Source organism: Patella vulgata, chromosome 2 (assembly GCF_932274485.2).
Source record: "Patella vulgata chromosome 2, xgPatVulg1.2, whole genome shotgun sequence".
Lineage (NCBI taxonomy): Eukaryota > Metazoa > Mollusca > Gastropoda > Patellidae > Patella > Patella vulgata.
In genome coordinates this window covers 68,964,747-68,980,026 of record NC_065880.2, presented here as the reverse complement: position 1 = coordinate 68,980,026, position 15,280 = coordinate 68,964,747, and the positions used below count along the sequence as shown (strand labels likewise).

Here is a 15,280-nt window from a genome sequence, read left to right as displayed (position 1 = left end):
CAAGCGATTTCGAACAGTTTGTGCAGTTACCCTTCCAACAAACATCTCTCTACTTGTGGAGGTTGCAGTGAGAAATCTGTTTCTAAGATGACGTAATCGTATTGCTTGATCTTCTTGGAGTGACGTCACACGTGGCGCTCCCGCCCTTGGGCGGTCGGCAATAGTTCCAGTGTAAAGCACTCTCATTCTAAGATTATTATTGTCTGGCGTGAACAATTAAAGGCTCTTGCAACAGTGACCACAGACTGACCAGCATAGAACCTACCTATAGCACGTAGACGTTCTACATTTGAAAGGCGCAGCATTTTCTAACAAAGATGAAAATAACAATTTTTTTTTTTTTTTTTTTCCAGTTCAAGTTACGTGTGCGTGTTCAGTTTAAGCAAACTTGCATCGATTGACCTCACGAGTTTGTGTTTTTCAGGTTTTTCATCTTTATATGCTCAAAAGTCACTCCACGTGACTTTACAATTTTATGAAATTAAAGGCTTCTTATTACTTACTATTTTTAGAAACACTTCAAAATTTATTTGACTTACCAGAAAAAAAATTTGTTGAAATTCATCAGTGTCAAGTTTTTAATTTGGCTGAGTATATATTATACACTATAGAAAATATAGTTGCCTGGAACTGGACTTCAATAGGACCATGAGTATTAAGGTGTTTCACTTTTCACTTTTTTTGGAATTTCTAAGGTTTCTACCCGTCACCGAAGTCCACTCGGGGTCAAACTTACACCGTAATATTTTCAGAATTTTTGGGCCAAGAAATGGCTGCCGGCGGCCATTTTTTCCAAAATTGCGACTATTTTCTGGAGTTTCGGACGTTTTGAGCTTGACAGATCACTTAGTAAGGTCAGGTATGGCTTGTAATGTGTCTATTTTATGCTTTTGAGGTATGTAGAGTCCATTCCCGCTATCTTAAATGAGATTGTCAGAATCCAAGATGGTGGAAATCCAAGATGGCGCCCCAAATCATCTATTTTCGTGACATGGAAAAGCATTTTTCAAAGACTATGTCATTCTGAACATCATTTTGTCCCTGATAATAAAATTTGCACTCATAGAATTCATTATCAGGGCCAAAATGATGTTCAGACTGACACTGATCTACCTTTGGTTGAAAATGGCGGAATGTAATGACTGAAGGTGAAGTTCCGATGGAGTATATTCACCACACTATTAATCTGGCAGAACTATGATTGAACCTGGAAATTGTTTAAAAAGTTGTTTTTTTATGATTGATTTTAGTAGCCCAAGGTGTCATCTTTCAGAATGTGACGGGTGAACCTCGGTAACCCTTGAGCGTTTTGAGAAATTCAAGATGTTGTGGGGTGATTAGATGATAGTAAAATCCAAAATGCCAGATAATATGGCCCTTTAACTCGTTAGCGGCGGTTGGGAGCGATTATTTCAGCAAACCAAACTATATCTAGAGACAAATTATATATTTCTGGATATAGGAGCATATGAGTGATACTATAACACTACATACATGTCTATCAGGAGCACCCTGGCACAAGCTATTTTTTGAATATTTAAAAAACAAAACAAATTCTACCCGCAAAACACTAAAATAAGTAGGTAATATTCAGTTTAATCCTCTAGTCGTGTTTCTGGCTGCAACCTGTGACAGCACAAGCGCAAAATACTGTTTAATCTAAGCCATCCCTAGTGTAGCTACAAGAACGCGTACTGCATGTCACTCTTGCATCCACATCTGATGAGTCACGTAACAGACTCCGGAGCACGTTGACCGGTTGTAATGTTCTCAATTTAGTGTCCTTAGCCCAGCAATCTAGTTCCTGCGGATTACGATTTTCCAGTCAACGCCACACAATGGCTTGGTGATGACATCTTTTTACGTTCCCTACACATGTATCATTCTTTGGAGCAAGACTACGTGGTTTAGGTGGGGATGATGACGACACATTTCCCGTTTTGGATGTCTATATATACCCTCCAACGTGTTTCAGGCAGCGATTTGAAAGAGTTCTGTCTATAACAAGCTTCTTACAATTGAATCACCAATCGAGGAAAGAACAACCGTTGACATTGGTTCAACTTCTGAGAAACATAATCCAGTGCCATTGAAATCCTGCCAGCTCATGCTCTTACTGGATGTGACACGGTAACGTGCTGTTACGTCGTGGGGAAAGGAACAGCTTTGAAAGTGGCGCTTGATTGTATTCTCTCTTTAGACGCTCTAATAGAATCTGTGCTTGCACAGGCCACTGTATATGTCGGCTGGTTATGGACAAAGTTCTAGCAAATTGATGTCTGAAACACGCTGAAGGGTATGGACAATTGGACATCCAAAACTGAAATCTATGGTCAGCTCAGCATCCCCCCACCCAAACCAGGTAGTCTTGCTCAATGAATGTTGGATTTGCAGGGAACTTGATCCGGAACTGTTTTGCTGGGTGAAGGTTACTAAATTGAGAACATTACCACCGGCCAACTTGCTCCAGAGTCTGCCGTGTGGCCCTGGAACTCCTGATAGGTATGTATGTGGTGTTATCACATCACTCATATGCTCCTACGTCCAGAAATATAGTTTGTCTCTAGATGTAATTTGGTTTGATGAAATAATCGCTCCCAACTGCCGCTAACGAGTTAAAGGACCATATTATCTGGCATTGTGGATTTTACTATCATCTAATCACCCCACAACATAATGAACGATTTTAGTGTATTTAGTGAAATGCCGGCTGTCTTGGATGCCATCTTGAAACGCTCAAGGGTTACCGAGATTCACCCGGCACATTCTGAAAGAGGACACCTTAGGCTAGTAAAATCAATCATAAAAAAAACTGTGTAAACAATTTCCAGGTTCAGTCATAGTTCTACCAGATTAATAATATGGTGAATATACTCCATCGGAACTTCACCTTCAGTCATTACCTTCCGCCATTTTCAACCAAAGGTAGATCAGTGCCATTCTGACATCATTTTGGCCCTGGTAATGAATTTTTTGAGTGCAAAATTTATTTTCAGGGCCAAAATGATTTTAAGAATGACAGTCTTTGAAAAATGCTTTTCCATGTCACGAAAATAGATGATTTGGGGCGCCATCTTGGATTTCCACCATCTTGGATTCTGACAATCTCATTTAAGATAGTGGGAATGGACTCTACATACCTGACAAGCATAAAATAGACACATTACAAGCTATACCTGACCTTTCTAAGTGATCTGTCAAGCTCAAAATGTCCGAAAATCCAGAAAATAGTCGCAATTTTGGGCCCAAAAATTCTGAAAATATTACGGTGTAAGTTTGACCCCGAGTGGACTTCGGTGACGGGTAGAAACCTTAGAAATTAAAAAAAAAGTGAAAAGTGAAACACCCTAATGAGTATGCAAATGGATTTGGGAACCCATATAGAAACTACTGGTTAGGTTTGGAACAGGTCTACTACATTCTTCAAAATCATGTCAGCTTTTCCTTCGTCATCTCATTGGATGTCCCACAATTGTCTCCAGCTCAAGGGTATTATTATCGTTTTAATATACAGAGTGGCTATTGTTACGAGTCTTGAGCCAAGTTTAGAACGAATTCCAAAATGGCTGCCAATCTCCCCAACGCCAGCTTTGAAAAAGGAGCAGTATTTTCAAAGTTTTCAGAACTGAAGGCAGCAATTACGAGATGGGAAGGGTTAGGGTTAGGACTATTTTTACGACTATTCTGTTTTTAACTTCGCCGATGGACTCGTCGTAACAATAGCCACTGCCTTTTAAATAACCGATCGTTCAGATTATCGAATTACGTTGCGTTCGTACGCCTGCCATGCTAGCAAACCCGACTGGTGATTCCTTGACAAATGGCACGTACAATATTAACGGCCTTGGTGCAGTGATATCGCAGAATATTAAAGGAAGGTCGTTCAACTAATGACTCCAGTAATCACAATAGTCCAGATCGTTTTACAGGGGAACGGTGGTCTGTTGTCGAGTTTTGAATGCAGAAAAAAAGGCCTAGCCCTACTAGTGTTGTCCATTTTCAATATACTAGTTCTTAGTGAGGCGGCGAATAAAGCCATCGCCTGCTTGGTCCATGAGCAAATACACCCGCGCATGGAATTACATGTATACATTGAGAATACAATGTAGTACTAATTATCCTGCAGACCTATAATGCATGTTTTTTTAATAAATGTGGAACATGACAAATCTAACTATCCATGGAGCCTATTATCAACTGATCATATACATGTAGTACAGCAGATTTTATCCATTACAACTAAATCTGAAATAAGGTGTGTAATGTATATTGTACAACTGACAATATTCCATAAACAGGAATTTACTCTATACATGTGTAGCTGCCATTATCTCTGGACCTCACTTCGTTTTCCAAGGTTTTAAAATCTAGCAGGACTAACTTTGCCTTCAGTTCATGTAGCACAAAAGAAAATCCTTAAATAACAGCAAAAAAAGTATTCTTTTTTAAAAATTTGTCTACAGATTCGAACATTAAATTTAAAGCTGATTATATTAAAGTAAATTTACAATTGAGAACATTTACAATGTGTATAGGGAATATATATATTTGCAAGGTTTGTATACAGTGGAGGTATTTAAAATGGAACATTCAACATGACAGATTGCAGTATTGAAATTATATATACTTTATTTACATCATGTACAACTTATATCTTGTGTGACAAATTCTCCACATAAACAAACATACATAAGATAATGTACAATTCCAAATGACAGTGTTGTCAATATTTAAAATTCATTTAATTTATGATACCGTTATTCTGAAAATACCAAAAGCGAAGTGATTAGTGTTGATATTTTAATAATAAATAATGTTTAGCTTATACAAGTTCAGTTCTAACGAATTAATATATTTTAAAAAAACGAAGCTCTTCATATAATTCACACAAGATCCATTGAGACAAACAGTCAAATTTGGTGTAACTTAGTGTTGAGAATAGTGCTTGACAGGATATTAAGTTCATACTAAACTGAGACTATATGAACATATAAATATGATGCTTAGCCCGATTCACACAAAATGCAATTTCAATATTATCTATTTACAATTGGCACATCTATGCATGGGATTGTGTTTATTAAAGTCTTACCACAGATAGATTAATTCTTGTTTAATTTTTATTTAAACAATAATCTGTATCCATCACTGTAATTGTAAATGATTCTATAAACATAGATCACCAAGCAATAAAACATACACCCACCAGTAGCTGTGTCATCCCATCAGTTTAACAAAAAAGTAGAGCTACTTTACAGCTTTATACAATAGTAATTGTTTGTAATTTAAAACTTGTAAATGACTGGCATCTCCAGAAATGGCAGAAAGTCTGAGTTATAGGGTCAATTTGACAATAACTCCCGATCTATTAAGTTTTATTGTTATGCAAATTTGATACAAATTCAATAGGTCACTCAATAAATCGCAAGGTAGTATGTGACTAATTTTAGCAACTGTCATAACAAGATCTTGAAAACTGATCTGTAAAATGTAGTTCAGGTAACTAACAATCAAAGAAAGTTTTAAAAAATAATAATTAAAAAACCTGGTCTGTTACTGTAAGCTTACAAATACAATGACAACAGTCCATGAATGAACAGGGACGACAGCAATAATTTTTTGAGTGTATTAGAGCGGGAGCCCAAGGGGGTCAACCTAGCTGACAAGTGTACCAATTTTCTCCTATATGGTATCAATGCATGTATATCTGGTATCATCAGAATGCACGTCTGCTGAGTTGCTGATGGGCGTGGCATTTTGGGGCGTGTCTGTTAGGGGTAACCCACCGCACAAACTGTCTGGCAATGGTCATTCACGATTCTTGTGGTGGTACTGAACAACTCCAAAGCTGTTTTAGGTGGTACAGACTTCAGCTAATCTAGCCTAGCTATGGTCTGGAAATTAGATAACTCTTGTCAGGGATACTCCACCACTACAAATGTCTGGCAATTACATAGCTCTGTCAGGGGTAACCCAACACTAGAAATGTCTGACAGAGTGTTTTTGTAACACCTGAAGATGTACAGTACACTGCTGTATGATTTACACTTTTGAGCTAATCTATCTCAAGAATTCACACCCAGAATCACAACCCTCACAGCCACACCCACCATCAGAAACCCAGCAGTCTTACATTCTGATGATACCAGGGCCCGGTTTCTTGAAATCTTAACTAAAGATAAAATCCAAATTTTTGATACTTCAATTTTGATTGGTTAAGCACTAAAATCAATCTAATATTATCCAATCAAATTACTAAAATTTGAATTTTATCTTAGTTAAAATTTCGTGAAACAGTCCCCCGATATCCATTGATTAAAATTAGTACACTTTTCAGCTAGGTTTACCACTCTGAGCTCCTGGTCTATATGTGAATATAAACAAGGTTTGTAAAATGCTGATTTGACTATAACAGTTTAAAAGTTCACGATATAGTGTATAATATATTAATGTTTATTAACTGATTGTTTTTACATACATCCTCACATTTAACTTGCTGCAATATTCAACACATAATGCATTTTGGTTCTGGAACAACAGTTCACTTTTATGTCACCAGTTTCCACACTAATCACACTATTTTCCAAGCAAGACATGTTCACTTTCGACTCTTCAGCTTTAGATCATAAAGATTATTATCACATAATTCCCACTGTTTTTTTTCTTATTATCAAAGCATTCTAGAATCACCATCAACTAACCATGGCAAATACACTCATTACAAGTGTCTAATTATGATTCAAATCTACAGCAGTTTCGTTGATGTTTACAACAAACATGATGATAATGGTGTAAAGAAGGAATGCTCTTGAATTTTTCCGCTGCCACGGTTCAATCATGGTGGGAATATTGGTAGGTATTTTTTATTTTAATTAAAAATATTTAAAAATTAATAATTTATTTCCTTATATGTTTTGAGGAGCCTGCTCGCTGATTGTCCCCATCGCGCGACGCACTTCCTCTACGTAGAGCAGAGTTCATTGTATTCGACATCATGGCCTGTGTGGTTTGACTTGTTGGAATACGGGATGGATCTCTTTGCTGTTCAGTTGTTGTAGGCATACCTCGATGAAGTCTGGTACTTGTTCGTCTTTCCCGTTCTCTCGATACAGGACGTGGAGATGTACCTGTAATATTTCAACAAATTATTCAATATTATGACGTATACTAAACTAATGCTCTTAAAAAATGTCATCTAAACAGATTCCGATGATGTGAAATAAAGAAATCAAGTAAATTATAGGGTCCCTTCCAACTACCAAACGAAAATAAACAAAACTTAACACAGTAAGATGAAATACAGTAAAGTGTAAAATCACTACCAGGCTTACTACAGATAAGATGGAGCAAGAAATATGTCTATGTTATGTATAATCCTCAATTTTATATGGTAATGAATAAGCTACAGGGAGTAGGTTATCAGAGACTGAGCACAATTATGGTTGGTTGTTTTATTTGTGATGTAGTGCTCCTGCATTTACTAGACCTGTGCTTCTAAAAAAGCTAGAACAGAATTAAGAGATTAATTGCCAAAATTGCAACCCACCAATGGATCAATTGACCTATGTTGTCATATAGTTAAGTAGCACCCCTGAACAGTGTGAGTTTGTGGGAGCGGAGCAGTAGTTCTAGTAGTTGGGGCAATAATGTTCCAGAAAAAAGATGGGATGTGACCTTTGATAACATATTTCATTTCCATACTTTTTGTTTCATATACATAGTGGGATTACCACAGGGTCTGCTGTCTTCCAATAGTTTTTTGCTCACTTTGAACAATTTACAACTAACAGGGAAGTATTATTATAATAATGTACTAATAAAATGTTTAATTTGACTGTATTCAACTTCACTTTGTTCCATTCCTTTTGTACCTGTAGTGCGAAGGGATCCCTAAATGTGTGTGCTATTATGTGAAGATATGTTTAAAGTTTCTGCATGCATGTTCTCTGATCAATGCTTTACTAAGATTGTGTTGAGCGTTTTTGCTTACAGTTACCCTTGATTGAGTTCATTTTATGTATTGTAAAGTGTCTTATGAATGCTTTTAATAAATGATGGTACAATTACTATGGACTAATACAGTCAGTATAAAATTAAACTTCGGATGAATCGCAGTGCAGTTTATACATTTAGCAACTGTTTTTGTGGCCAGTAGACTCATTATACATGTACCTTAGGTCTATGAGGAGGGCGGTTCAAGTGACGTTAACATCTCGTATAACATCTTGTCAATACAAGACTTCAGTCAATGTGACCAACATATTGTAACTTTTATTCTATGGTAAGGTATGAAAGCAGAATTAGGTTAGCATTCAATGTCTGGTAGCAATGTTTTGAATAAATCTTGTGCTCAAAGGAGATGCCCGTTTTTCATTTTTTTAATACTTGGCAATCTACTTGAAATTTGTGTACTTATTCTAGACAAAGAAGCTTCTATCCTTGGTAAATCTTTAAGACAAGGGTTAATGTAATTACATCATTTTTGGAAGTTACCTTGCAATTGCATACCTACATCTTTAACTTACATAATATATTGTTGGGAGTAGCTTAATCATTCTGGTGCAAAGGACTAAACACAATTCTGTCCTATGCAAAAAGTTGCACTGATTTTGTAATGACACCAATACCACACTTTCTGACTGAACGGCTCAGGAACCCTAGGTCACCAGAATGGCTTCTTTTAAAAATATTTTTTTCTTTTTAGAAATTTTGACTCAGGTAGGTGATGATGACATACATTTTCTGTCTATTTTATTTTTATACAGTTCTGTATAAAATGTTTATTCAATCATCAAGATGTTCAAATTATATACAATATTTGACATTCATAATATTTTACAATATTGTACTGAGATGAATATTGCAATGTCAATGAATGAAATGTGGTAATACATGTATTTAAATAACAGCCAATATTGTTCATCTTATAATATTCAAATCTCCACGATACAAAAGATCAATAGAACATTTCACCTAAACCAGCAAGTACCCATATTTTCATTGTAACTAAATGTAATGATAAAATGTGAAAGATAAGTTGCCAGGCAACAAAACATTTGTCTGCAGCAGTTAAGTCATCCGAAACATTGAAAATTGAATCAAATATTATTCTGTCACCGAAACTTGCTATTGAAACAAAAATTCCTTGCCTCAAATCTCTGATATAAATCCTGTGATAGGCACATTTTGTACCCACATAAATACTTGTGACTACATTACATTCGATAATACTTATCAATTTTGTGAAGAAAATCCAGGAATCATTTTTATCCTACCAAATAGCATGTCAACTATGACAATATAAATTTCAAGTCAATCGGACAATAACAATTGCGTACTGAAGATCAGACAAGACAGGAATGACGACAATATATACACTAAATTAAAATGCTGAAATGATATGGAAAGTTAGACATGGTTTTGTTGTATTGCTACAAATATTTATTTCATATAGCAATTATGATGCTTTGAAAAATTCTTAATATACAATTAGAGCCACAAAGCCACCAAATGTCACTTGGTTTCCAAGAATTGAAATAAAACAAGAATTTTCCATAAAAAGTATCGAAATGAAATGTCCCATTAATTTGGCATCTACATATACAAGGAGAATAGTGCCAGGAAATACCATATAGTAATTACAAAGAATTGATATATCATTATTACTCTTTATTTTTCAACATGGACCCCAAAAAATATCTGGTGTTCTCTCTCTTGTGGGAAAAATTCTTTGCACTATGCATTATACCTGAAGCACAAATGCATAGTTTACATATAAAATACAATTAAATTGTTTGGCCACTTATTCAAAACAACATATCAGTTTAAAATACTCAAATCTATCAATGCTAAATATTTTGGTAAAGATATAATTAATGGCCATTATCATATAAATTGAAAGATGTTTTTCTTGTCTTCAAGATTATTTAAGTATGCAGTCAATATTACAGGGACAATAGAGCAGTTACCACAAATATTTTAAAATTTAAATATCCTTTAACACATGTATTTTTGATATTTCATTTCAGTAAGCGGATGAATTATTGGACTATAAGTGTCTGAAGAGAAAGGGGTTTTATTGTTTTGTTCTTTTTTTCCTTTTTTTTTTGGTGGGGGGGGGGGGGAGAGAGAGAGAGAGAATCATGCTTACTTAAACCTTAGTAACATTGTGCATATACAACAATACCAGACAAATCCACCAATACATATTTTACATGAATTTTCATGTTTTTTTCATAAAATTTCATTAATTTATGATTTATATATTTAAATTTATCTATATACACATTATATAATATTAATTTCAAAAGGTTTTGGCATATTGATACTACTGACCAGTATATTTTTAACCTATACACTAGTACAGGGATGTGCCTACTATTAAAGTTACCGGGCAGCACCGCCAAACACAAATATTTTCCGACTGGGAAAAATATCTTGAAGCAGGTTTTCGTCCATTATTTTTTTGTAAACAAAGATTATTTAAAATGGAAAAAAAGCGTCTTTATTTGTTCCTTTTAATCTCATAAATTGAATAAATCATCTTGACTCATGTCAAACGGACCTATAACATAGACATCTAACACAGATATGTAGACTTTTTTAACCAGTCATATCAGTGCCATTTAACTAGCATGAGAGGTTAAAAAAGTCTAGTTTGTTTACTGGCACTGCACCATTGTAGTTCAGCATTATATTTTTAATGTAATACAATTAATAAAAGGTCTTTAAAATATCAATTTGCTGATTAAGAGGGGCATGTCTGCCATCCATCAAACATACTCATCATAATGTTTGCATTTGGAAGAGTTTGGCTAGTAAAAAAGGTTGATCTCTCTGGCAGTGCCACCATTTTGTATGGTGATTAAAAACATGTTCAGAAATCAGAGAGAGAGAAATGGGGTTTAATGTCCACTTGACACAAACTACATGTAGGTCAGTTCAGGACTAACACATGGTTCAATTTTATTACAATAATTTGCTTGCACGTAGGGGTCTTCAACAGTGGGAGGAAACCCGAAATCAGACTGAAGATATGGTAAAGCTTAGCTCTGTAATTTTTATCCATAGTATGGATTTTCTCAACAAAAAACAGGCAAATCAATTTCCACTTATTATAAATTACCAGAGATTTCATAAAAAGTTTATTTACGAAAAAGGCAAAACTGCGCCACAATGTCACGAAATTGCACTTTTTCAATCTGCCCCCCCCCCCAAAAAAATAACCCCCCAAAAACCCTGATAATTTTCTCCCAAGGGACCAACTCCCCTTGCTTTTAAGAAGGGAGCTTCTGTCCTCCTCATGCATCCCCTGCCTAAGATTATCAATCAGCATAAATATTTTTCTGGGCACATCCCTGCTACTAGGATACAATTACAGGTGCAAATAATTGTAAACCTTAACATTTGTAAACAACAATTTTATAAGTAATTGATGATCTTCAACCTAAAAATTTACTTTAAAATACTAACTTGTTTCACCATAATGAAATGATTAATCACACTAAAATACTAATCCAGTAACATGAAGAAACACTCTCAAAGATGCTATGATAGGCATTTGAAACATGATACTTAAACATCTTAATAAATGATCTTTAGATCAAGATCTATTCTAAATATTAGGAATTTAAGCTATTTCTTTAAAATCATAATTAATTGGATACTATATGCAATAAAGCCTAAATTTAAATTGGTATTTTCCTGTTAATAAATACATTTTAATTACAAAACAAACTTTAAAACTGCCATAACTCAATCAACCTATATTTACAATTACACCTATAAAATAACAGTAATATAATGATTTCCATATTTATAATACAAGTCACACAACATAAACATTACTTACTGTACATACAATGTACTGTTAATAATTCAATTTGTAACATCAACAAAATAAGTGTAAACAAGATATTTTTACTAGTAGTTTGAATCTACCTACGAATACATGTATGATACTACAAACTGCTATTTGAATAATTTTTCAAATTGAGGAAATTACAAATATGTAGCAACCAGTAAAAATATCCTGTTCTGTAAAACAAAAGTATCAAGAATGGGAAATATAGAGTAATTTTTCTTTAATGTTATTTACTTTTAAGTTCAGGCCATCTTTAAAAATATTTGTTTCCCAATCCAACTTACATTTTGGATCATCATAACTGCTACCAATTGGTGGGCAACAGTTGACATGACCTTTTCTGCTCTTATTTATTGTTGATAATCTCACATTAAATCTATTTCACGATATATTACTAAACAAATTACAACTGTATATTAAACTTAAAATTGATGGCCTGCTCACTATTGGTCATTGCACTGAATAATCATTTCCTTCACTTTGAGGCTGGGTACTCTATTGAGAAACACAGTTATAGTTCTGTTTGCATTAATCACACTTAGCAGACAGACAGGTACATGTAGGTTTCTGTAGCATCAATAGAGTTATCAAGGAAAAGGCGATGGAAACGGCATCATCTTCCTATCGATACTTAACGTATATTGTAAATTAGATGATTTAATTTTGGAATAAAGTCATCGCGAAGTTGATAACTTACCTTTGAACACATTCAATAAAGATAATGAAATCACTTAAATCAAGATTGAATTTTTTTTTTTTTTAATTATTTTCTAATTTAAAGCTTCAAAATCAATTTGTAAAATATGTGAGGCTGTAGTTGGCAGTAGCACTATTTGACATAAATTATCACAAATTAAAACGATCCATACCTTAGGGACTAAATTCACGACTTCAATTATAATTTTATGAAAACACACCATGACAAACAACTGATTACAAATTTTATAATATAATGAAATTCATGTTTACTAGAACAAATGATACACATTAATGAATGTTTTATAATATAAAAGAAAATAATAAAACAAAACATAACAGTACCTGATTGCAGAGCTTAAAACAAAACCATATACTTCACAGTATATATAATATTAAAACATTGTTCATATACACAATTGCTGTATAATGTCACATTCGAACCAAATAAATTGGATATTTATTAGACTTCAACTGGGTTTTTCCCCCATTGCATTGCACTAGAAACACAAAATACGTCTGTCTAGATTTAATCAGCCTCACATCAACTAAATTTACACTTCCGTCTGATTATAATAATGCCGTAAATACTTGTTTGCGTTTATCTTATTACCATAATATTCTGTTGGAGCAATATATTATCATAAACAGTCGCAGTTAATAAATAGAGTAATTTTAGGAAACACTTGTTAAAATTATCAATTCACTAATTGCCAATTAAGTTCATGTTTGACGTTGTTTAGTTGACAATCCTCTACTATCACCGGCAACACGTCTTAGTTTCGAGCCATCTGCACTACTACCTATAGGTACTGGGAGCCCTGAACCCTTCATACTTAACCTACCACCAGAAGATGGTGTGGCTAGTCTCTCACTCACTCTACTCTCTGTCACACCTTCTTGAGAGCCTGAACCTTTGGTAGCTAGGGACAGCCGTGCTGGGAGTCTCTCTTTCAGCCGAGAGGAGAGGCCTCGCATGTCTGAGAGCAGAAAGAAAAACAAACAGTTGATAAAGAGCAAGAGTGATGCCATGACTGAATCAATGTGAATTTAGATGATGTAATGACTTGTGCATATTACTAAACAAGACCATCATGCAATCAACAACAATCTAATCTAGGTACTAATAATGTACAAACTGAAACCGAGTAAATTAAATACAGAAATGGGGAATGCAAAATGAGGATGGTGATGAAATAAATATAAGTTGCAAAACTGACATTAGTGACAAGACAAAGAAAATGAATTAATATGTAAGCAGTGGCCTAAGACCCAAATAAATCGAGCTTGAAAGTTCATGTAAATGAGCGACTATTTAAATTTTAAATTGTTCCATACCGTAAGTACATCTAATCAAAAGATGGTTTAATATATTTCTTTCATTTTTATTTTTAAAATAAAAATATTTAAGGTAATTACTATGAATTCAATAATTATTTGTTAAAAAAACAAGCTGTAACTTTATCAAGACATTTGATAAATTACTAAACAAAAAAAAATAATTCTCTTCAATGAAACACATGTATATTGTAAGCTTTTAAAAGTACACAAACTTATTTAATTGCACTATAAGCAGTTTCTGATATTAGACATAAAAGAGAATATTTCACTTTCTAAAAGCTTCAGTGTGATTATTCCTTCACTGATTAGCATGCTTGTAGGGGTGGGGTGGGGGGTGCTGGTGTTATCTTTGTTAATGATCTCAAATCAATGAACGTCTTCATTAATCAAATATCATCCAGAATATTGTAAATGATTTTCCATCATGCATTTATTTAACATAATTTTTGACACCCAAGTACACAAAGTTCTATATCAAGTGACAAACATTTGCACCAGTCTGCACACAGAGAACTTTCTACTCTAATTCGAGAATACATGTAGATATCTGTCCTAAATGGCCGCCATATCCAACAATGTGTATACTGTTTTGTATTGCATTCCTACTCCAGTTCCCATCTGTTATACACAAAAAGACTAAATCTTTTTAATTTTATTAAATGAAAGCAGAATATAAACTTATTCAAAATTCTCAAAATATACTTAAAAGTGTTTTCGACTAAAATCGTCGATTTAGGACTTAAAATGTCAGTCAACTAGCTAAGTGTCAGTTCTCAAGCAGAGCTAATTGTAGACAAACAGCGTAAGTTTAGTATGAGATTTGCACCGTAATGCTATGTTTATGCTAATTTGGATTCTAGCTAATCATTTATAATGTTGAGCCACCATGAAACAATTTATTTTCAAGCAGGTTTTTTTTTTTAATGCAGAATAAGAAAGAAAACATGCAAAAATAGAAAGAGACATGCTCCAGCAGTAAGAAATGAATAAATATTTATAGAAAATTAATCCCAGTACCAATATATCTTTTTAAAGTGCATTAATGAAGCTGTTGAATAAGACCTGTTGCCAGTATCGGTAATAGTATTATGATGACTGTTTCCATGTCAACAATATAAAGTCAAAATCAAGTAGTAGTCAGTCATCATTGTCTTGTTCTATTGAAAGATAGGTTGCCAGGCAACAAAACACACGCCCACAGCAGCTAAATTGTCCGGGCAGTCAACAAGAGCTGTCGCATGTTTTTACTTTGGTCGGTAATGAAACATTTATAACACACTAAAATCTGATTAAGAACAACAACTCATTAAGTAATTATCAGAAAATCATTAGAATTTGTTTGGCCCATGCTAACGATTAGTATACACAAATTTAACATCA

The 15,280-nt window shown here is 34.1% G+C and overlaps 1 protein-coding gene across 2 annotated transcripts in view; it reads right to left on the bottom strand.

The window, feature by feature from the left end:
• Window positions 1-4,611: 4,611 nt before the first annotated feature.
• The window catches only part of LOC126812534 (casein kinase I), a 32,579-nt gene continuing 21,910 nt past the window's right edge, over window positions 4,612-15,280 (bottom strand). The window contains exon 9 of one of the 2 annotated variants that reach the window (XM_050538991.2): window positions 4,612-7,127. In XM_050538991.2, the coding sequence (XP_050394948.1) occupies window positions 6,898-7,127 (230 nt within the window). In that variant the 3' untranslated portion in view covers window positions 4,612-6,897. Of the gene's footprint in view, window positions 7,128-9,654; window positions 13,540-15,280 lie in introns of those variants that run through there. The other variant, XM_050538990.2, reaches the window with a different exon arrangement.